This window comes from Carassius gibelio, chromosome A1, assembly GCF_023724105.1.
Source record: "Carassius gibelio isolate Cgi1373 ecotype wild population from Czech Republic chromosome A1, carGib1.2-hapl.c, whole genome shotgun sequence".
In the NCBI taxonomy this organism is placed as follows: domain Eukaryota; kingdom Metazoa; phylum Chordata; class Actinopteri; order Cypriniformes; family Cyprinidae; genus Carassius; species Carassius gibelio.
In genome coordinates, this window is record NC_068371.1 from 8,342,031 (window position 1) to 8,365,514 (window position 23,484).

At 35.3% G+C, this 23,484-nt stretch overlaps 1 protein-coding gene across 7 annotated transcripts in view; it reads left to right on the forward strand.

The window, feature by feature from the left end:
• Positions 1-3,430: 3,430 nt before the first annotated feature.
• LOC127978590 (dystrophin-like) overlaps positions 3,431-23,484 on the forward strand; it is a 110,639-nt gene continuing 90,585 nt past the window's right edge. For all 7 annotated transcript variants that reach the window (XM_052583690.1, XM_052583398.1, XM_052583771.1 and 4 more), the window contains exons 1-8: positions 3,431-3,654; positions 16,357-16,418; positions 17,475-17,567; positions 19,108-19,185; positions 19,635-19,727; positions 21,448-21,620; positions 21,946-22,064; positions 22,978-23,156. In XM_052583690.1, coding sequence (XP_052439650.1) covers positions 3,573-3,654; positions 16,357-16,418; positions 17,475-17,567; positions 19,108-19,185; positions 19,635-19,727; positions 21,448-21,620; positions 21,946-22,064; positions 22,978-23,156 — 879 coding nt within the window. In that variant the 5' untranslated portion in view covers positions 3,431-3,572. The remainder of the gene's footprint in view (positions 3,655-16,356; positions 16,419-17,474; positions 17,568-19,107; positions 19,186-19,634; positions 19,728-21,447; positions 21,621-21,945; positions 22,065-22,977; positions 23,157-23,484) is intronic.

The window sequence follows — 23,484 nt, forward strand, 5'->3', positions numbered from 1 at the left end:
ATTCAAACAATGTTATGGGTAGTGGACTGGTATTTTGGATGGGAGCATTGGTTTGAAATTGAAAGCTAAAAATGCCTTGATGGATTTGTTTCTTACAAGCACGCAGGTTTTCACTTTGCAGGAAGTTAAATGATGGACTGGAGTCATGTGGATTATTATGATGTTTTTATCAGTTGTTTGGGACTCATTCTGACGGCACCCATTCACAGCAAAGGATCCATTGGTGAGCAGGTGATGTAATTCTAGATTTCTCAAAATCTGCTATGTTATTACTGACCATGTTTGCAGAAGCCTCTTTACTTTTCAACAATGAAAACCAACATGCAGACTTTGACAGGCAGTTGTTCCATATCATTTGCTTAGGTAAAAGGAAGAATTATGGATTCCTGACTCCTTGTGAAGGTAACTATTGCTATTTTTGTCCTCACTTTAAGATTCAACCAAAGTTAACCCAGCGTAGAGAGCATTAAAATCAGAAATTGGTCTAAGACTCCAAAGAAACAGATAGATAGTCCATTGCCATAGCATGTTGAGGCTCAAAAGCGAAAGAAGAGTGAGTTGCAAAAAAAACTCAAAATGCAATTGGCAGCCCTGCTTCTGTCCGTGTCATTTGTCCCACAGCATTAGTGTGATTTTATAGCACTGAAACTATCAGCTCTCTGATCATGATGCTATCTGGACACAGTCCAGGAAATAGAGAATGAAGAGGAATCTAGTTGGCTGTGATTCACATGGACGGTGCTTATTACCACGTCACAGCTGACATCATTCTGTGATTTACATCATAAAAGAATGTCCTTTGCAATTACAGAGACGTTAATAAATGCACTGTTTCTTTTTATTTATTTTTTATTTTATTTTTATTATGAATGTGCTTTTAGACTATTGGCGAACACAGCAATGAATTTCAAAAGCAGATATATACATGCAATCTCCTTTGTCAGTTTTTAGGCTCAAATATTGAGATTGTGATTTTATTTTGATGCAATGCCCGCAGACCGGGTTTATTGAAAGATGTGCTGTTGCAGGTATCCAGTATATTAATCCAATTTTTGGATATTTTTGTTTTCCTCTTCTTATCGGTTTGATCAGGCTACTTAAAACATATCCTGTGGATGTCAAAACATGTTTACGGTCTCTTGGAGATATATTGCTCTTATGCTAATGAATCTGTGTTTGGTGCTTTTTAGTCTCTTCAGCAAGCAGGCAGCAGATTGTTTTTGTTTATTTCATTTATTCTTTCGCTGAAAAGTCCTTCAGAAGACAAACAATCCCAAAGAATATGAGTCAGACAGACTACACTTGTATTAAGCTTTATTCCCCCTTGATCAAATATTTTACTCATATCATGCCAGCGAATTCTATTTACTTGTTTACACTGCCCATGCCATTACAATAATCAAGCTGAATTGAATTTTACTTATATTTCTGAAATGCTCTTGCCATCTTATTAGATTTTCTTTTAGGTGAGACAGATCATGGATGCCAAATTGATGAGTCCCTCACCTTGTATATTGAGAAATAATTTTTATGCAGCATTATAGCTTGATTCAGGTTTCTGGCCTTATTATGCGTAATTGGTCAGTGAATGTTATTTCAAAGGAAAAAGGTTGCCTTAATCTTTCATATAAATATAATAAATTGCTCATCATGTGAAAAAAATATATCCAATACCTAGGCCACACGAGCAGGAAAAATAATGTAAACAATGTTTACTGACAAATTCTTGTTGTTTTGCAAGTGTGTGTGTTCTTGTATATATGATTTAGAGGACACAAATGCATTTAATGACATACAATGACTACAATGTAAACATGATTTATAAGGACACTTCCTGTGCCCCCTTAAGCCATCAAATGGCTTAAAAACAATGTTGTGTATGTTTGTGTGTGTGTGTGTGCTCTTGTTTTTGTGACATATCAGGACACAACTCTGTATAATGACATGGGTATGACACAGGCATTACAAGGAGAGGGTGCCTTATGAGGACATAACCCATGTCCCCATTTTTCAAAATGCTTTTAAATCATTCAGAATGAGCTTTTTTTTTTTTTTTTGGAGAAAGTAAAAATGCATAAAGTTTCCTGTGAGGGTTAGGGTTAGGTGTAGGGTTGGTGTTGGGCCATAGAATATACAGTTTGTACAGTATAAAAACAATTACGACTATGGGATGTCCCCACTTTTCACAAAAACAAACGTTTGTATGTGTGTGCGTGTGTGTGTGTGTGTGTGCGTGTGTGTGTGTGTGTGTGTGTGTGTGTGTGTGTGTGCTCTTCTTTTTGTGACACATCAGGACACAACTCTGTATAATGACATGGGTATGACACAGGTATTACAAGGAGTGGGTGCCTATTTTTCAAAACGCTTATGAATCATACAAAATGAGTTTTTTTGAAAGAGTAAAAATACACAAAGTTTCCTGTGAGGGTTTAGGTGTAGGGTTGGTGAAGGGCCATAGATTATACAGTTTGTACAGAATAAAAACCATTACACCTATGGGATGTCCCCACTTTTCACAAAAACAAACATAAAAGGAAAACACAAAGGAAGGTATTTTGAAGAATGTTGATAACCACAGAGTTGCTGGTAGACATTGACTTCCATAGTATGAAATATATATATATATATATGAAAGTCAATGGCTACCAGCAACTGTTTGGTTACCCACATTCTTCAAAACATCTTCTTTTGTGCTCAACAGAAGAAAGGAATTCATATATATTTGGAAAGACAAGAATGAGGATGACAAGAATTTTCATTTTTGGGTGAACTATCCCTTTAATAATTGAGCATAAGATCAGCATACTAGAATGCTTTCGGAAGGATCGTGTAACACTGTGGAATGAAGTCATTTAAAATATATTCAAAAAGAAAACAGAATTTAAAAAGGGGGTGCGAGGTGATCCCCCACAGTCCATACGCCATCGGGTTCCGGAGGGGTGCGTTCGCCGTGGGGCCCGGTGCGACTGCACCAGCCACACCCCCCTAATGACGGCCCTGACTTTATAGTCTTTATAAAATTAAGTTCTTAGAAGGTGAAGTGGAGTCTGGCCTGGTAACTAAACATACTAAGAGTCAAACTCCACAGGGAGCAATCAACAAGGTGTAACCATGGAGTCTTTGGCAAGACACTTAACCCCAGATTGCTCCAGAGGGACTGTTGCTATAAAAAGTGTACTGTAAGTCATGCCCGATAAAATTGTGAATTTGAGTTTTTCTCCAAGACCATTTATTGGTCATTTGTTGTTGACCATTGGTCCTTTGCCGTTAGAAAAATCAGTATTTGTGCGTTAGAGTGAAAGGAAGCAGGCCTTCATAACACCTCTCTATTTTAAGGCGAGTAAAGTTTGCCACCTGTCTCTGCGTCTCTGGATGCCTTGACAGCTCGTTTCTCCCTATCATAACAGTCCACAGACACGTCTCGCCCCTGTGTCATTCACAAAAATTCACTTCTGTATTTGAGGCTCGGTTTGTTCACAGAGCAGCGGTTCCCATCATCGGTGGGTTCTTGGCGTCTCTTAACTTTTTCTGATTGTAAAACTACAGGATTAAAGGATTCAGGATCTCGTGTCATGGCCGAAGCAGGGAGCCAGCAGGACCAATGGGAGGAAGGTTTTGAGGATGAATTCGGAGAAATCATCAAAACTCGATCAGGTGGGAGGGACTGTGATTGATTTATTTCTTATGACGTTGTTTGCTTTAGAGGACGTCTTGCATCCTGTACATGAATTTGCATAAGCTTTATTAAGTGCTAAAATAGAATGCCTTAGGTGTGTTTTAATGTAAACATTTCAGTTTCTCATTTTAATACATTTCTTAATCATGTTCAAAATCAGCATAATGTTTTACTGCAATCATAGCCATATTCAAAGTAATATAAAAACTATAACTGACTTTTACAGCAACATATTTGTTAGTAAATATATTTTTACTGCATCACATTTTCACGTTTCATTGTGCGTCTGTTTATTTCATTACTCAAATCAGACATTTACCGTTACATTTTGAACAATCCTCTTTAAAAACTTATTTCTGGCCTATGCTCCACCCCGAATGAGTTCACATCTATTTTTTTTTCTTTTCATCACTGTCATGCTGTATTCAGTAGGGATCATGAGTGATCTATAAATGCTCTCTGGTGGAAATAGGACAGGTCTTAAAGAGCTTGAAATAGTTGCAGCTGCCTGGTGTTGGGTTTCAGAGTTCCTTGTTTGAGATTTAGCCATGCTGTTGTTGGCTGTGTGTTGTCTGGCTGGCAAAAGACTTTCTCTTGTGTTTTCTGTGTGAGTGTGTTTATGATCAGCAGTGAAAGTTAGGAGAAAGTAGGAAAATGAGTAAACAGCTCGCTGATCAGCCAGAGGACACAAACAGTACAGTAAACCTCTGAGAACAGAGCTATAATAGAGAACATCTGTTATCTGTGCTAGATCACAGTATACAGTATACTGGATATTTAATGGTTTCTGGGTTTATCAAGAACCAATTTTCCCTTTCATTTATGGGTTGGCTGTATGGTTGTTTGGAGACTGAAATGCTTTTTTGTTACATTTTAGGTACTTCTGATAGGTTTTTCAAACATTCTTGCTTCTCGCACAAGTTTATATATATTTTTTATTTTTATTGAAAATCAATCTCACAAAAGCTGGAAGGACATATCCATAGTCATATTTCACTCTTAAATAAAAGGACAAAAAATAAGATAATATGTTTTGTATAAAGAAAATATATAATTATGACTTTAATTGAAATTTATGAAGTTTATTTTTTATTTTGCATTATGGTAAAGGAATTTTCATGAGAATAATGTCATAACGCAAAACTCTCTCTCTCTCTCTCTCTCTCTGTCTTTCTCTGTGTGTATATATATTCAATATAATAATATAATAATAACAATATTCTGAAATGAAAAGGAATTTAGCCTTGGCTCTGCAGATAAAAGCAAATGCTTTTAAATAAATAAGAACCCAAATGTTTTAATCAATATTCGGGCAAAAACTAAAGTTAATAAAACTCTATTGTAGTTGGACAAATTTATTAAACTGATGGAAATCAATGATGGAAATCTGCATAAAATCAAAGAGGAGTAAGGGACTGAACAGGAGACAATAACCAGGATTTGGTACGGCGGTTTTAAAGAAATATTCCTTAATATACAATCTCTGGCAGGAATATGCTTGGAAGTCAAATACATATTTTGATGTATATTTCTTTTAAATGTATATTGTTCACTTTATATTTCAAAATTATATAGGTGTATGTATTATTTATATTCAAATGTGTAAGTTATTGGGTTAATGTTTATGATTGTTTATGGAAATATCTTATATGAGATAACTGAACCCTTCTGAGGCTCCTGGTATCCAATGGCGTTTTTATAGTTGGACGAGACAGTTTGTCTCCTGTAACAATTTGAGGTTGCAACTCTATCTTCTGCTCATAGTCTCCGTTCTGTTTTTGTGGTAACTACCACTGCAACAGTGACTGACATGTTGACAACTGCCATAGAATCTTCTGACTCAAAAGATGAAGAAATTCTCAAAATAACTGCTTTCTGCTTCACGTACTCCAGAGAGCACATTTTATCAAAGAGTATAAAATGCTTTATGTCAGCTTTCAAAACGCTGATATTAAACCTTTTTATGAATAATGCAATATTACAGGGAAATTATAATAATAAAAGGATTGTTTTTTATCTTTTGGAGAGAGGGGCAGGGTTTGTTGTCAAGCCTTTTCTGTTTGGGCCTTTCCCAGGGACAGTCAATAGTACTGGTGTTTCTATTTTTGGCTTTAATGGGAATATATATATATATTCTGTAGGAGATATAATTCTGTATGAGCAGCCACTGTAAGGCAGTATTGAGCAAGTTCTGCTGAAAAAAAGTCTTCAGATCTCCTTAACATCTCTCTCTGGAAACTCAGTCAACTCAGTCACTGGAGACCTCTGATCATTTTTTATTACATAACCAGAGAAGCTGGGGAAAAAAACCTAAGGATGCCTCAAGTGTTGTATTCCTCAGAAATGTCAAGATATTTTAAATGACTAAAAAGCATTTTACTTTATGATGGGATACTTTGCAACTCTTGACCATTTTCTTAAGTCTATCAATAAGTATGAGCCTTTTTTTTCTATTTTGATTGATACTTGAGGATTATATATACCAAACCAGTATTATTTTTGGAGTTACTTTACTTTCTACAAATTTGACTGCCATCGTGGGTGGCATTCTGAGGAATGTCTCAGTATCTTCTCATTTAACAGTGTGGAGTGAACAGATACAAATGCAGAAGTTTTGAACTAAAATACTTTTTGGAGCTTTCGGAATGCCATGTGTTTACTGCTCTTTATCAGGGTGGGCTTCAAAGCCCTGGAGGCTTTTGTGACATTTACCGTTCACTCTTTACTTCACGTATTCATCAAATACGTAAGCAGTGGCTGACGTCAGGGGTGAAGAAAAATGATATTGAAATGAGATCTGCACCCCTGGTTGGCATTTAAAAAATTCAAATAAAAACTAGTAATTTAAATGGAAATACTAGCAGCACATGCTGCACAGAAACAACATGCACGTTTTTATGTGTGCATGAATGTTTAACTGAGGTCTTTTCATCACTAGGTGGACATATGATGAAAGCCTCTTCTTCAAAAACAACGGCTTGTATTTGCTCTTTTGACTCTCTGTTTCTGTTAACTTCTGTTAACAATAGCAAGGACTGAAATAATGAGAAAGAACCTACTGAAGAGATAATAATATAGATATTTCCATGAGCAAATATGATTGTGTTCTGCAGGATTTCCCTTTTAGTGCAACATCTGTACATGATACTTGCAATTGACATAAACAATAATTGCAATACTTTCCATTGGGCAGTGTAATTATTCAGTTTTTTTTTTTTTTGTATCCCACAAGAATGGATTACAGACACAGACTTATTTATTAAGGATTTGTCTGGCAGATGAGATGCACAGACGGCATGGTGATGTTCTGGATCTCATGATTGTATGTGAGATGTGCCACCGGCTGCAGAAAAACTCAAAGTCAACATAAAATGACCCATTTCAGACCATTGTATTGAATTGATCAATTTTTAATCAACCCACCCAGGTATATAACAGGAAATGAGAAAGGAGACCACAGTAAACCTTGTGTCTCTCTTAACAGACTGGGTTTTAAAAGCCCAACATGTAATTAAAGAGGCTCCAGAAAACAATTTCATACTAATTACGCATTCTTCAGTGTGGTAATTAGGAAGCGTACAATGACTTTCACGGTCGGTTTTCATGGGTTTTAAAAAGCACATTTGAGTGTGCTATCCGTTGAGGTCTCAGCAAACAAAATTATATTTTGACGCCCTACCTTTTTATTGTGGGCTTTTGAGATAAAACACCCAGTGTTTTGAAATAGGCTAACTTGTTATAGCACTTATATATATATATATATATATATATATATATATATATATATATATACATACATATATACATACATATATATATATACATACATATATATATATATATATATATATATATATATATATATATATACATACATATATATATATATATATATATATATACATACATATATATATATATATATATACATACATATATATATATATATATATATATATACATACATATATATATATATATATATATATATATATATATATATATATATATATATACATACATATATACATACATATATACATATATACATATATATATATATATATATATATATATATATATATATATATATATATATATATATCATTGCTCTTTTTTTTCCAATGTCCTCATTTGTAAATCGCTTTGGATAAAAACGTCTGCTAAATGAAAAATTGTAAATGTAACTTACTTGTAATATTTGACAGTGTTTTATGTTTACGTTACGCGTTGTCTGTGCGTGTCCGAACGCCATTCTGTTGCTATGGTTACCGCGATTTCTGTTCGTGAGCGTGGTTTTATCGAATGTGCCCAAACTTGTTTTTCAACTTTTTATTCAACTGCTATTTACTGAAACTTAACTCAAATTAAATCGCACTCGTTGTTATTGGCGCCCTGTTTACTCAGGGAATTAGCCAGCATCCTAGCACAAACAAGTTAAATGAAGTTGTCCATTGCATCCGTGAGATATCGACCCCTCTCCGGGGGCTACTACTATCGTTCCCCGTTAGATAAAGCTGTAGTCAATCAGCCCGCATGCCAGAACACCGTTCCACCTGCCGGTATCACAGCAGAGCTAGAACTGCACCCAAGTGAGGGAGTACGAGAAAATAAAGCGGAAAAGTGTCCACCCACAGTTGCTTCACCAAATCATCTTCGGCTTTAGGCAAGGACGAGTCTGTTTAACAGCAAGGAAACCGGATAATCAAACCGCGCTCGCTGTGTTTACATACACAGGTAATGGACACAAAACACAAACGAAGCTGCCTGTGACTCCAAAAAAGCCATTACGAAGGAGATAGCTGCGTTTGTTGTGGTGTAAAAATCCTCATTTAGGTAAGATTGAATCATTATACTGAAATACTCTTCCAGTGTGAGCTGATTGTTCGGCTTTTATTATGTCAGTGAAAGATTTATCCAGATTAAACAAAAGATCCTCCAGCCGGGTGCTTCTTATCTGTAACGGGATCTGTTATTACGCACGAAAAAACATGTTGTTTTAGTGTTAATTAAGCGTGCACGGGGCTCTTTCGTTGTTGTTTCTTGTATGCACTTACTGGAAGATGGCCAAATGTGCGCACTTTGTTATCAGTCGTGATTTTATGGGCGAATGTGAGAGAAAGTTTGGTGGTAGTCGCTGCTGTTTAAACTGCACGCAGTTCGGTCTCATGCGCTGCTGTCATTTAAAACACGCTGTGTATTTCCAGTCTCATCGAAACATTTGGACTCGCGCTTGTTAAATTGTGAGGAAACATAGGTGGCTGTGGTGGAAAACGTATGGCTGTAATCCGTGAATACAGTCCTGCCTCGGATGTGTGTCCTCAGATTAGGCGGCTAATAGCAGGTGTGTGCGTCCAGCGTCTTTGTATTTGCCCGTTAGCTTCGGCTCAAGCCTGTCACCCCATCATCCTATTTGCACAAGGGCGGACATAATCCAGCAGCAGCTGCCACCTGCCTGGAGTCACGCCTCCGATCAGTGGCAAGCAATGCTTTCATTCTCCTGTCTATCTGCACACACTATTCTGTCTGCCAGACCGGGCTCTATAGGTCTAGTTATTTATTTTATACTTTATTAACGCCTTCCAGTTCCAATCGTCCTATTAATCCCATATAGCCTACTACACAATAATCTGACACTTTTTTTTTTTATCCCCCAACATCTATAGATAAATTATAAGATACATGCATTGTAATTTATAATAATAAATCATAAAAAGTGACTTGGAAAAAAGTGAGTGACGTGACATAAAGCCAAGTGTGTCCAATACTCAGAATTCGTGCTCTGCATTTAACCCATCCAAAGTGCATGCACACACACACACACACACACACACACCCGGAGCAGTGGGCAGCCATTTATGCTGTGGCGCCCAGGGAGCAGTTGGGGGTTCGATGCCTTGCTCAAGGGAACCTAAGTCGTGGTATTGCCGGCCCGAGATTCAAACCCACAACCCCTAGGGTTAGGAGTCAAACTCTCTAACCACGACTTCCCCGAAAAATGTTAGTGTGAATAGAGTGCAACAGCATTGGGATCTTTTAGTAATTTTGGGTTATTCCAAACCCTAGGTATATGGAATTCTGGGTTATTTTGCTTCACCTTTCACTTTGCTTATACTTTACATGAGATTAATTTTCATAAACATTGGGTTATCATTCTTATTTGCATGTTTGCACTCTCAGTGTCATTAATTGGACAAATGCAGCACGTGACCTGTTTAAAGGGGACATAACATACACAGTTTCGGCCTATCTCATGTTAATCTTGAGTACCTGTAATATTGCATCCTTCATTCTTTAGTTTTATCAGATTTATAAAAGAACAATATCTTTAAGATTTCTTCCAAAAACAGCCATGGGAGGAGGCACTTTTGTCAAGCGCACTTTTGTGTTTTTTACATACGCGCTGATTGCCAACATTTATTCATTTCATTTATTCATTTAGCTGACGCTTTTATCCAAAGCGACTTACAATTGCTATATATGTCAGAGGTCGCACGCCTCTGGAGCAACTAGCAAACCCGATTCCAAAAAAGTTGGGACACTGTACAAATTGTGAGTAAAAATTGAATGGAATAATTTACAAATCTCATAAACTTGTAAATAATATTGTATTGTTAAGTTGAGATATATATATATATATATATATATATATATATATATATATATATGTGTGTATGTGTGTGTGTGTGTGTGTGTTATTTATCTATCTATCTATTTTATCTACCTGTATATCAAACCACCTAGCAGATCCTGGTTGTCTCAAGTTCTGTCTTGCACTTATTTATTTTTTTTAATGCAAATTTTCACCATTAATTTCCAGAAGTTTTATAAATTTGTCCAATTACATTTTCTAATGTATGAATTTTATTAACTTCTGTTTTGTTTTGAAAATTAACCTATCAGTAAGGCCCTCTCCTCGAACGCAGATGGCAGTCGAGTATCAGTTGCACAGGGAGCTGAACTCAGACATCTTTAGGTTTCAGTGCCATGAGGAGAAACATTGGAAGATCAGAAGCTTGCATCGGTTAAATGGTGTTTGTGCTACAAAAATGTAAACACAATGTGCCTGTGGTGGTACTTGTAACACTTATTTCAGGTATCCGGAGAGGATGGGCAATAGAATTTATTTTATTACATTTTATAAACCCAAACAAAACAGAGCAAAATGTCCTTAAGTATTCAACAACAATCTCAATGAAGACAAAAAACATTCATATTCTTGTTGTCATACACTCATTAAGTTCGGCTCAAGCAGAACATTAATGTCATCTTGTGCTTCAGCAAGGTAACGTATCTCTGGCTAAAACTAGATAACGGTAAAGTTAGTGAGTCCATGCTAACGTACAAACCTAAATAGCGAAAAGTGTAGATCAAAAACGCATAAACGAGGGTCTACATTTCAGTACCTGTCCATATTAATGTTAAACTGGATAAATGTACATTAATTTAGTCATACCCTGTGATACATGAACAGTGTTGATCCTGCATGATGTCATCCGCTATCCTGACGACTGTAACATGAGGTTTCTACTGCCTGCATTTTGATCTGTAAACCCTTGTTTCGAGTTATCCACCGTACTTATTTGTAAATATTTATATATCCCTCCATGGAATATTTAATTCCCACTTGAATGGTGACCCTTCTGTGTCTGAATTGTGCTAAAACATCATGGGACAAGGGTTTCACAATGACAGCTGTCATTGTAAAACAACATTGTAAGGGGGGCGGGGCTTACTGATAGGTCAATCGCTTAAAACGAAAAAAAAAAATGGGTTCCATTTATTTAAACACTTGCTATTATCACCTGCGTAGGCAAGGCTAAATTTCTTGTAATTTCAGAATATTATTATCATGGTGTTTCTAAAATTATAGTTGCCACAACCAGGCAAAAATAACTACAGTATTATGGGCTGTTCTGTGCATATTGTGACAAGAGCATGTCATGCAAGGAGTTTAACACCTCCGCTTTTGCAAAACATTGACCTTCAGCATTGTTGACAGATCTTTGTTCACACACTTTTGCATGAATCTGTAATGCATTGAGAGCGCTCTGCGAAAGATGTTATGTCAGGTAACCTACAATGCATTTGATTTGGTGCCATCTAAGTGAACTTTAAAATTCTGTCATCATTTACTCGCCCTCAATCCTTCTGAAACCCATTTCTTCTTTGGAACACAAAATGATTTATTTATAGCAGAATGTCCTTCTGCTCTCTTCCATATAATGAAAGTAAATTGTGGCCACAGCTGTTTCTCACACAAAGTTATTGTAAATGGCTTAAGAAGACTTGAAACATAGCACACAAGTTGTATGGAGCACATTTATGATGCTTTGACAGCACCTGGTCACCATTCACTTTCAAAGTGTGGAAGAAAGCAGCTCTGATATTTTGCTTTGGTGTTACATGGAAAAAAAGAAAGACATACAGATTTAGAACACCTTGAGAGTGTGTAAATAGTGACAGAATTTAGATTTTGGGGTGAATTAAGAGAACAACAGCAGGTGTTTGTTCAATACTGGGTGAGTCATCCGACTCCGCTTTCTTTTTCTCTTATATTACAACATATTAATGTGTTAATGAATTATGTCTTAAAGTTTAATCATTCAATATGTAGTTTGTGAAGGGACACTGCGGGACGTCATCTACCCTGTTGTTTCTAAACCTGAAGAATATAATTTCCCCGTCAAATCCTGAGCTTTTAAAAGCAGCTAATTCAGTGCTTTGTAGATCAATATCAGTAATACTGCAAGATAATGTGAAGGTTCCTGCTGCAGCAAAAGACTTTCATTAATCAGCTTTTCCTTTGTGTGGAGCTGCTTTATTCTTCACATTTTGTCAAGGGGGTTGACAGTCTAATTGAAGCAGATTGTAGTAATCAAGTAAAGGAATGACTTTTGGCATCATGGAACATTAAGGGATATCTGATTTGCTCCAGAAATTATTGATCCACGATAAGAATAGTTCATAATTGGTACTTTTTTGCACTGTTGAGATGCCTTTACAAGTCATCGCTCTCTACAGTAAAGAACTCAAATGAGCCTTGGACATGATAAATGGCATTGCTTTCTAGAACTGAAAATGTGATCTGCATGAAATAGCTAAAACTATGGAAGCTTGTTTCTGCCAGAGGATTTAAAAAAAAAAAAAACTGACTTTATCTGCCAGTTTAGATTTTTAATTTTTTTATTCCTTCTCATAAGAAAGAAAGAATTGTGAGGTGTAAACTTGCAATTTTGTGAACAAAAGAATTGTGAGATATAAACACACGATTGTGAGACAAAAGTCTGAATTGTGAAATAAAATGTTGCTGTTACCTTTTTTATGGAGGAATTAAAAAATAATAATTAATAGAATTGCGAGATGTGAACTCAGCATTCTGAGAAAATTCTGAGTTTATATCTCACGATTCAGATTTTCTTTTCTGAGAATTATAAGTTTATATTTTGTAATTCTGACTTTTTTCTCAGAATTGCTCATTTATATCTTGCAATTCTTAGATAAAAGCTTTCACAAAACGTTTTATTATTATTTTGGATGTTCAATGTTTAAATAAATTCTATTTAGCTGGTTGATGATACTGTATTTCAGCAAATTTGTAAAAAGAAAAATGCAAATAATGTGAAAACATACCGTTAATCATTTGAATTTTTTTTAGCATTTTATTATATTTATAATCTATTTTTAGTTCTTTGGAACTGATTTAATCTTCTTGAGTGCTTGGTCTTAAACATGGCTGTTTACTCTTTTGTCATAGCAAAACCGTGTGAGTGTGTGTTATTGCGATTAGAAGCATGACATGGTGCAGTCAGGCTTGAAACAAATCTGAGCCATGCTACTGTGATTATGCAGTCAGCTGAAGTGTAGGCTGACCAATGGGAACAATGAACTGAAGCTACCCATTTCATGATGATTATTGCCATGGTGGCAAAAACAACTGGAAGCTTAAAATCAATTATGCATGAAAATGCTGTCATCCACGCTGACTCTGGAAAGCTTCTGATTCACCACCCTGTGCTTTATGTGCACAAGGCTATATCAAAGTAATGCTTACTCTTTCTTAACGATTCCATGGCTGTTCTGAAGGGTTTTAAAGAGATTGTTTGCCCAAATATGACAATTCTGCCAAATCAGTATAAGTTGTTTTCTTGCATGGAAGAATAATGTCCAAGCAACTCGTTTCTAGTGGAAGTGAATGGAGACCAAGGACCACCTTTGCTAGACAACTCCTTTTGTGCCCCATGCAAGGAAGAGAAAAGATGACAGAGTTTTCATTATAGGCTTGAACTCTCGCTTTAATATCATCAGGGCCCCTAGATAAGAATTACGCTTTTGTAATCAATCTCAAACTCGAGCAAGCTGAGAGGATAGCGCACAGAGATCTGAATCAAAGCAATTGGAGAATATTAGAGTGGGGAACAACACAAGCTTTTAATGTGATATGAAAGCTAAATGTTCTTTGTACTCATTGATTTTTAATGTTCCCAACTCACGACATTTCCTTCACTCTCTTTGCAAATACAACAGTGACTTTCTGGCATTGTAGTCTTTATTGCCGGCTCTAAGTGAGGCTACACCACAAAGAGGACATTTATACAAACAAAAGTATTTATTATTTATTTATTTATTTGGTAACACTTTATTTTCAGATTTCTTAACTAGTTGCTTATTAGCATGCATATTACTAGAATATTATCCATTTATTAGAATTAAGCATAGGGATTCACCGATCATGATTTTTCATGGCCGATTCCGATACCGATTTCCGTTTTTTTTTTTTTTATCTTTTAAGCAACAAACAAGAAAGAAGGAAAGTGTACATAAACAAGATATTTGGTATTTAATAGGCCAAACTTGCTTTTGGCAGTTACTGCACAATAAGTAGCCTACATTCAATACAAACATAGGTGGTACAGACATCAGCATTTAGCTTTTGTTTTTGAATTGGGTTGAAATTACATAGAACTGGCCTTAAATATAAAGATTAACTGTAACCATGTGAAATTAAAGGCAACAGCTGCATAGTTCTACAGTCCTAACAACACAATCAACACACATTCAGTAATGTTTCTTAATCAGCATTCAGTATTTGTTTTAGTTTTTAAATTTGGTTTAAAAAAAAAAAAAAGCTGTTTACCAGTGAGACTAAATAAAAGTATGCTTTATAAATAAATTTACCAAAATGTTAAAATCAATTAATGTTGGTGCGAATAAAACAAAGATGCAAAGTGTTTCATTCATCCAATAAAAAAAAAATAAAAAACAATTGGGTAATGATTCACATCTATATTTTTTTACTTGAGCCAATGAAAAATAAATAACTTATTGTCTCAAATAAAAAAAATATATATATAAATGTGAATCATTACCCTAAAATGTTTTAATTGGATGAATGAAACACTTTTTTTCAGTGTACTACAGCAGGTGATTTTTTAATTAAATCAAGTCTATGCAATTTTAAGGTAAAATAAAAAATAATCATCCTAATGCAGAACTGACGTTTATTTCTGGCTTTTCCAACGTGTATTCAAGTTCTAATAATAATTTTAAAAAAAAACATTTATGTTTTGTCACAGTTTAGTCCGTTTCGTTTCTCATCCAACACGTGAGAAGTTGATCTGAACATCTCCTTACGGCCTACTCGTGTTCAGGGCGCACACCGGTACAGTAGAGTAGACGCTCGCGCATCTTCAGTGCATGCAGGAAAGGCTCTTATTTGTGCGTCAGTACACCAACGCAACGGCTGATCGCTTCCTGCTATCTGTGCTTCAGACATGAAGCTCTGCATTTCCAGCACTGATCGGCTGCCCGTGTCCTGCGCACAGATTTCGAAATACTCTTCCACACAAATGACATAGCGAAGGATTACAATGTAGTCTGTGCACGCGAGCAAACTTCTGGAAAAATCGGCCGGAAAAAGACCAAAAACCGGCCGGTTCCGATTTATGGCCGGTCAACCGGTGCATCCCTAATTAAGCACATATTGATGCCTTTTTCTACATGACCTTATTCTACATCCCTAATCCTACTTAATTCCTAAACTTACCAACTACCTTACTAATAATAAGCAGCAAATTAGGAATTTATTGAGGGAAAAGTCGTAGTTAATTGTGAATGAGTGTTCCCAATTCTAAATTGTTACCTTTTTTGTGTGTGTGTGTCCTAGATTCTTGATCTTACAATTGCTTGTTTGGTTTTTACTATTGCAAAACCCTGTGTTAAATGTTTTAGGAATTAATGGGAATAATAGAGGAATTTCTTCAGATTCTTTTGCTTTCTGATCAATGTTTCACCCTACTCATTGTGTTAGTAAAGCTTGTCTGATCTACACCGTCAGTCTCTCAGAAGTAATCTTCTTCTGAATGCCAGCTGACCATTGATCTGTATGTACCCTCAAACCATTCTCAGATTTTCCAGGGGATTTTTTTGCTCAAAGTCTCTTTGTATTTAACGTTCCTTATTTCAAATGCCACAACAGAGTGAATGCACCCCATTGATCACAGTAGACTTTATTCTTATTTCCCAGTAGCAACTTAAATCACTTATACTTTCTATGAAGATGCCATTACATGGTTTAAAAGCATTACATTTCATTAAGTATTAAATGACTACGATTTGTTTGAAATTAGGTTTCTTTGTTTGAACTGGACAGGACTGACAGTGTTCGCTTTCATTTTCAGATGAAAGAGAAGATGTTCAAAAGAAAACCTTCACAAAATGGATAAACTCACAGTTTGCTAAGGTAATAATACCTGAGTGTTGTTTTTTTATGTTGAGGTAACACTGAATCACCTTTGATGGGATGGTTCACTCAAAAGCTGAAAATCTTGTAATAATTTACTCATTCTCATGTTGTTCCAAACTTGTATAAGTTTCTTTCTTCTGCCGAACACAAAAGAAGATTTTTGAAGAATGCGTGTAACCAAACAGCCATTTACTTTATAGTGTTTTGTCATTGGCTATACCACCAACTATTTGGTTACCAAGATTCTTCAAAATATCTTCAGTTTAAATAATTTGAGGTTAAGTAAATGATGAGAGCATTTTCTTTTTTAAAATATTTCATCTGTTTAATGGCAGATTAACGTTTCATGCAAAATCTGTTTTGATTAACCATTTCAGGCAATCTTTAAATTATGATTTTCAGAGAAATCTTCATGGATTTATGTTGTTGCAGCCTGGAATAGCATGTTATAGGTGTATGAACTGAAATGTTGTTATTCATCCACCTACTGCATGGTGGGTGGATGAGGAGATATAAGCTAGACAGGCTTGATATCAAGGTTAAAAGTTAAGATTCACATTTAAAGATAGTCTTGGTCTTGAGGTTAAAAGTTAAGATTCACAGTTGCAAAAAGTCTTGTCGCTAACCTTCATCTATGTCAGGATGAGAGTTTGAATGCTTGAATATTTGCTTTAGATTTTTTTTGTTGACGTACCACGCTTCAAGGTAAAGCATTTCAAGTTTTTGCGTTCTCTTTGTAACTCTGTTAGCGTCCTTTTTATGGTATGTTAACAGAGGAAGGACTTTGGTTCTTTGTCCTTCAAACTGAAAGAGAAGTGTTTGCTGCAAAGCATAGCTGTGAGGGAAAAAGCTTAGACAATGTCCACTTTTTCTTCTCAAAAATAAATAAATACATATATAAATACAATGAAAAATAAAATACAACTAAAGGTTTCATCTTGTCATTCTCATGTATTTTTGATAATATAAACTTCAAATACTCCATTTGAAAATAATTGGCACATTTTACAGGCCCGCAGCTTTCTTGTTCTGAACGTTCTGTTTATTCTCCAGACAAGAAGACCCCCTGTCGATGACCTCTTCACTGATCTGTGCGATGGCCGACGTCTTCTTGAACTCCTGGAGGGTCTCGTTGGCCATGAACTAGTGGGTCCATCTTTAAATTTCAACAAAATAAGCTCTTAAAGTAATAGTTCACCCCAAAAGGACACTTCTCACCATCATTTACTCATGAATATTCATCATAGTACTCTTTTCCAGTTACAATGAATGTTGTATAAGGATTTCAAGCTTCATAATGGACGAAAAATCATCAGAAAAATATCAAAAATTGGTCAGTGCATCTCATGCAATGCATTTCAAAACTAATGAAGTCATACAATAGCTTCGAGTAAGAAACAAAACAAAAATGTAAGTCATTAATGAAAGTTTAACATTTGCACTAATGTAATTCTCAGTGGCTACGTTTACATGCAACCAAATAATCCATTTGTAATCAGATTGATGGCTCAATCGGACTGAAAAGACTTTATGTAAAAGGACTTAATCAGAATGAGCTCGATCGGAATTAAATTTTGTTCAGATTGAAGGGAGTGGTTTATTCCTCTACTACGACTGTGAGTGCATGTAAACACTCGCCAGAATTGAACCACAAAACTGAAAGGACTGCGCATTTGCAATTACGCAGAAATAACCTAATGGTGTATGACGCGTAGAAAGAACGGCTCTTCCTTTTGAATAAAATGTTGCATAAATGCGTGTCCTGTCATTATAAAACTCCCTTTCACTCAGCAACTGTTAAGTGGAGCAGGACATCCTTGTTTTGGATACTCATCCACAGGCAACCGTTTTTTGCACAGTAAATATGAGCAGCGCAGTGGTTTATATGTGTGTTTATCCATTAATGGATGAATATTAATTCTGCTGTTAAAAACAAATAAAGAAACCATGTAAGAGAGTGGTTATTATGTGCAAACAGTGATAAACTCTATATTTGTGTAATGTGCACATGTAAAAAAAACTTGTGACATATAAAAGTGCGCATCAACCCGATCACTTTATTTAGAAATTCTAGTAAACACTACAGTCAGATACATTTATCGGAATGAATTCAGTCCCAATGAACTGCTATCAAAAATATTTGTACTATTTTTTTCTACTATCTTTAAATGTACACCATCCAATTCATTATGAATCATTATATTAAGTTTAAAATTCTTATTTTAAGGCAGTATTTTAAGATTTACGATTATGTCTTTCTCTTTTGAAAGAACAATTTATTTATTTATTTTTATTTTGAATGTTAAAATTGGTGACTAGATTATTTAATACATGTTATTTTAATGTGTAAAAGATTTTGGGATTAAATTAATAGCACATTCATGAACATGCATTTTATATTCTGCTACCATAATAATGGTATATACCATAATTTTGGTCATAAAGGCCACCCCTTCATTAGGGTGAGTAAATGATGACAGAATTTTCATTCAAAAACTCAAAATTCAATCTCTTTAATTGGCTCTGAGGACTGACATTTTGAGACATTGTGCTATTTTTTTTTTTTCAAAGAAAAAATACTCCTGGTTTCAAAGCGTTTGGACAAGGCTGAGTGCATAAATGGTTGAATTCATTTGCAATGGATGCTCAGAGTACAGTTCTGATACAGAGTATTCTTCATTTGCAGGTTAAAGAACGTGGTTTCACTCGAGTGCACTCCCTCAACAATGTTAACAGGGCCCTGCAGATCCTTCAGAAGAACAATGTGAGTTAATTGGTTCAACAAGCTGTTTTACTCTTCACAGCTTTTGGAATTTCAATGTTTCGGATAAGCTTTTTTTTTTTTTAAATGTAAGACAAAATTATGCAGAGGCTCAATTTACAGTTGGATAAGGTAATGGCACTTATCCATTTCAAAGACATAAAAGCCTTTCTGCTTGATAAAATGAAGTGAAACAACCAAGGCAGCTTGAATATGTGTTTGAAAAACTAAATAAGAGCCGAGAATGATAGCAAATTATAACTGGTTGAAGAAATTTTCCTGCAAATATCAAACTGTTGATATCAAAAACTGATGTGGTTGAAGTATCCAATCATTATCCTGTTTAAACTCAGCATAAAATCAAAACCAACCCTGTTTGCTGTCTTAATACATATTCCTGGTCTCATTATGAGAAACTAAGGTTCTTACATTCCCTTTCGCTCCATTTCTAGGTTGAGCTGGTGAACATTGGAGGAGCTGACATTGTAGATGGGAATCATAAACTGACCCTGGGGCTCATCTGGAGCATCATTCTCCACTGGCAGGTATGAGAGTTCAATACATTGGAATCAGACCTACAATCTTTCTGGTTTGCCTTCAAGGGCAGTAGCGCACTAAAGGAACTTTATCATCTATCAAAGGTTTTATATGTAGCACATTTGCAGTGGACTGTCATGTGCTTATCTGTACAGGAACTCGTTTCCTCTGTGTTTTTTCTGTTTACCTGATAAGGTGGCCCTACTGTGGTTTTATGTTCAGAGCAAATTATGTCATCCTCCTTCATCTTATGTTGGAGGTGGTTACAGGAATAAGGGCATCTAAGACTCAGTAATGTTTTGGCATTGAGACTAGTTTGAAAATAAAAATAAAAATACTGATTACCATATTCATGTGCAAGTATTTCAGAGATTACCTTGGTGTTATAATGGTACAGTACATGTAAAAAAAAAAGAAAAAAAGAAAAGATATACCATGGTGATAGATCAGCATATTAGAATGATTTCTGAAGGATCATGTGACACTGAAGACCGCAGGTATGGCTGCTGAAAATGAACTTTCTCATCACAGGAACGAATTACATTTTCAAATTTGACATATAAAACAGTTATTTTAAGTTAATCAATAATAATAATAATATTTCTTATAATAATGTTACTATTTTGGGGGGTGCCCTCGACTAAAGATTTTTCTGGTCAACTTGTAATCGTTAATTTCAAGCATTAGTTGACTAATTGCATGTTTATTAATAAACCATTTAAATCATGATAATGAACCTTAATTGCCTACAACAGAAGTAATGATGATGAATGTGTCAGGGGAAAACAGAAAGATTCAACTTGTATTAACATTTAAATAATAATCTATTGATAAACTAGTGTTTTCTGTGTTTTTGGTGACACTGACTCGTCATCTCCACAGTAGTGGATGCGCCTGCAGGCAAATTTCATATGGATCACATAATCTGAGAATATTAGTTTTTTCAGATTTTAATTGTTTCATTTGAAAGTAAAAATTTCACTCTGCATAGATATATTTTTCATGTCTGTAAGGCAAGTATACACAGAGTTTCGGCTTTCATTATTTTACAAAAGCGCAATGTTTTGTTGTTAATTGTGAGTGCATACAAATAAAAGTAGAGGCATTACAGATTTAAAGATGTATTCTTTTTTTATCTGTAAGACCAAAATGATAGAGTATTTAAAGTGCAAGTGAGAGCACGGGTGACTCCACCATCTGTCATGCTTGTATGGCACACATTTTTTAGGTTAACATTAGATTGAGCGGCAATATGAAGTTGCTACTACTTACTTATTTCAGATGATGAGCCTTATTTGAGGTCGATGAATGATAGGTGAGCATTTGGATGTAGGCTTCTTTCAAAAATCTTACAGACCCCAAACATTTGACCAATAGTGTATTACCACATTTGTGTACTTAGTAATTACTCTTAAGCATTTTAAAGAATTCAATGGCATTACCATGGTACACATCTAACCATGATATTACCATTGAACAGATACTGTATGTACTATGATATGTACCATGGTACTGACTGATGTATACTGCATTCATCTAAATATTAATGGCATTAGCAGCATACATGTCCAGGGTACCTAAGCATTATCGTATATTTTTGTTGTTCTTATCTGATTAATAAAATTGTAATCATAAAGTCTGTCTCTAAATATTAGCTTTATGAGGTCATGTTGCTATGTTTGTCATTGTTCTGATAAATACGTATATATCCTCTCTTCTACCATACAGGTTAAGGATGTGATGAAAGATGTCATGGCAGACCTACAGCAGACAAACAGTGAAAAGATTCTGTTAAGTTGGGTCAGGCAGTCCACTAAAAACTACAAAGACACCAATGTGGTCAACTTCTCCAGCAGCTGGGCGGATGGTTTTGCCTTCAATGCTCTCATTCACAGCCACAGGTGTGTGGGGTTGTTATTTTTGGCTGCTTTTTTGACAATCACAGAAATCATTGGTTTCATGACTAATGAAATTGAAAATGAATGTTTTATATTTATTGGTCATAAACTGCATGGTTGAATACTGGCTTGGCTTAAAGCAATTTTTGAAGCTGATTATGGCTTATTTTTTTTTTCAGTTTTTCTGTGTAGTTCATCTGGGTAATGAACCAGCTGTTTCGATCTGCTTTTAGCTATTTCAAGCATGTGTACAGAAAAAAATTTAAGTTATTAAATATCCTATATTAATTACATCATCTGCTTTGTCTTTTTTTTTTTTTTTTGCCAGGCCAGAGCTGTTTAACTGGAGTGTGATGGAGCGACAGGATAATGCCATTGAGAGACTGGATCACGCCTTCAAAGTTGCGGAGAAGAGTTTAGGCATCGACCGACTGTTGGACCCTGAGGGTATGACCTCCTCTTTTCTTCTTCTCATTCACAATAGACTTTGAAGTTTTTCGGAGTAATACAGACAAGTTTTTTTTTTTTTTTTGGGGATTGGAGGAAACGTCTTGTTACATCAACATCTAAAACAGAATTTCATCATATAATTGATGCCAGGGGGGATTAATTCATAGATGAGCTTGTTCTTGGATGGACAGATCCCAAGGAAAGGAAAGTTATTGCAGAGATCTAATGTACAGTATAAGCATGATGTTTCTTTTCAATGGATAAGTGCATAGAGAACATTTATATTTTATTTAATTAAATTATAATTATATTTACACTACCACTCAAAAGTTTGTAGAAAAAAAAATATTTTAATCTCTTTTTTTTATCTCGCCCCACCCAAAAATTTTTAAAAAAAAATAAAAATTAAGCACACACAATTAACAAAACTATTTTCTACATTATTAATAAGTAATGTTTCCTGAGCACCAAATCAGCACATTCCTGAAATACACTGAATATTGAAGTATTAATGCTAAAAATTCAGCTTGGCCATCACAGAAATAAACTACATTTCAAAACAATAAAATATTATTATAATTTTTTTAATTCTAATAATATTTCACAATATTACTGTTTTTGCAAATGTATTATTTTTTTGTTATTTATGTGTTTTTGATTAAATAAATGCAGCTTTTGTGAGCATAATAGACTTTTAAACATAAAAAAAAAAAAAATCATATAAATCCAAAACTTAGTAGTACACATACAACAATCTACAAAGCAATGTTTGCAGCGATCATCTGCTTCTCAAATTTGTCTAATGTGAAAAAGACTCTAATAATCTCACATATGTCTCCTCTAGGAGTTAGATTAATTAAGTCAATTAAGTCATTGCTTAACTCATGGGCATATCTTTTCTCCTTCGCAGATGTTGCTATAGCTCATCCAGATAAGAAATCCATCATTATGTACGTCACCTCCCTGTTCAAAGTGCTGCCCCATGGCGTGAGCATGGAGGCCATCCAAGAGGTAGAGACCCTCCCTCGAGCTACAGTAACCAAGGAGGAGCACTTCCACTTTCAAACCCAACAGCGGTACTCCCAGCAGGTCAGAGGAACACACACTCATAGACACGCGCAGACATGTGAACGGTGTGCAGTAATCGTAATGCAAGGATGGACCCATTATCTCTGGCGCCACATGTCTCATATGAAAGCCTGAGACTTCTCTGGTTTCATAAACGTTTTCAGACGTTCTCAGGATGTCAAATGCTCCTCTAGCTTCTCAACCCACTTTGGCAGCTGACATTGAATTATGTTTTGTAATTTGTGATCTAATTTTGCCCATCTGCATTCCAACATCCTCATCGTCCTTCTCACTGCCATATCCAGCTCATCACTCAACTCTCCTCAGTATTTCCATCCATCTCTGCGGC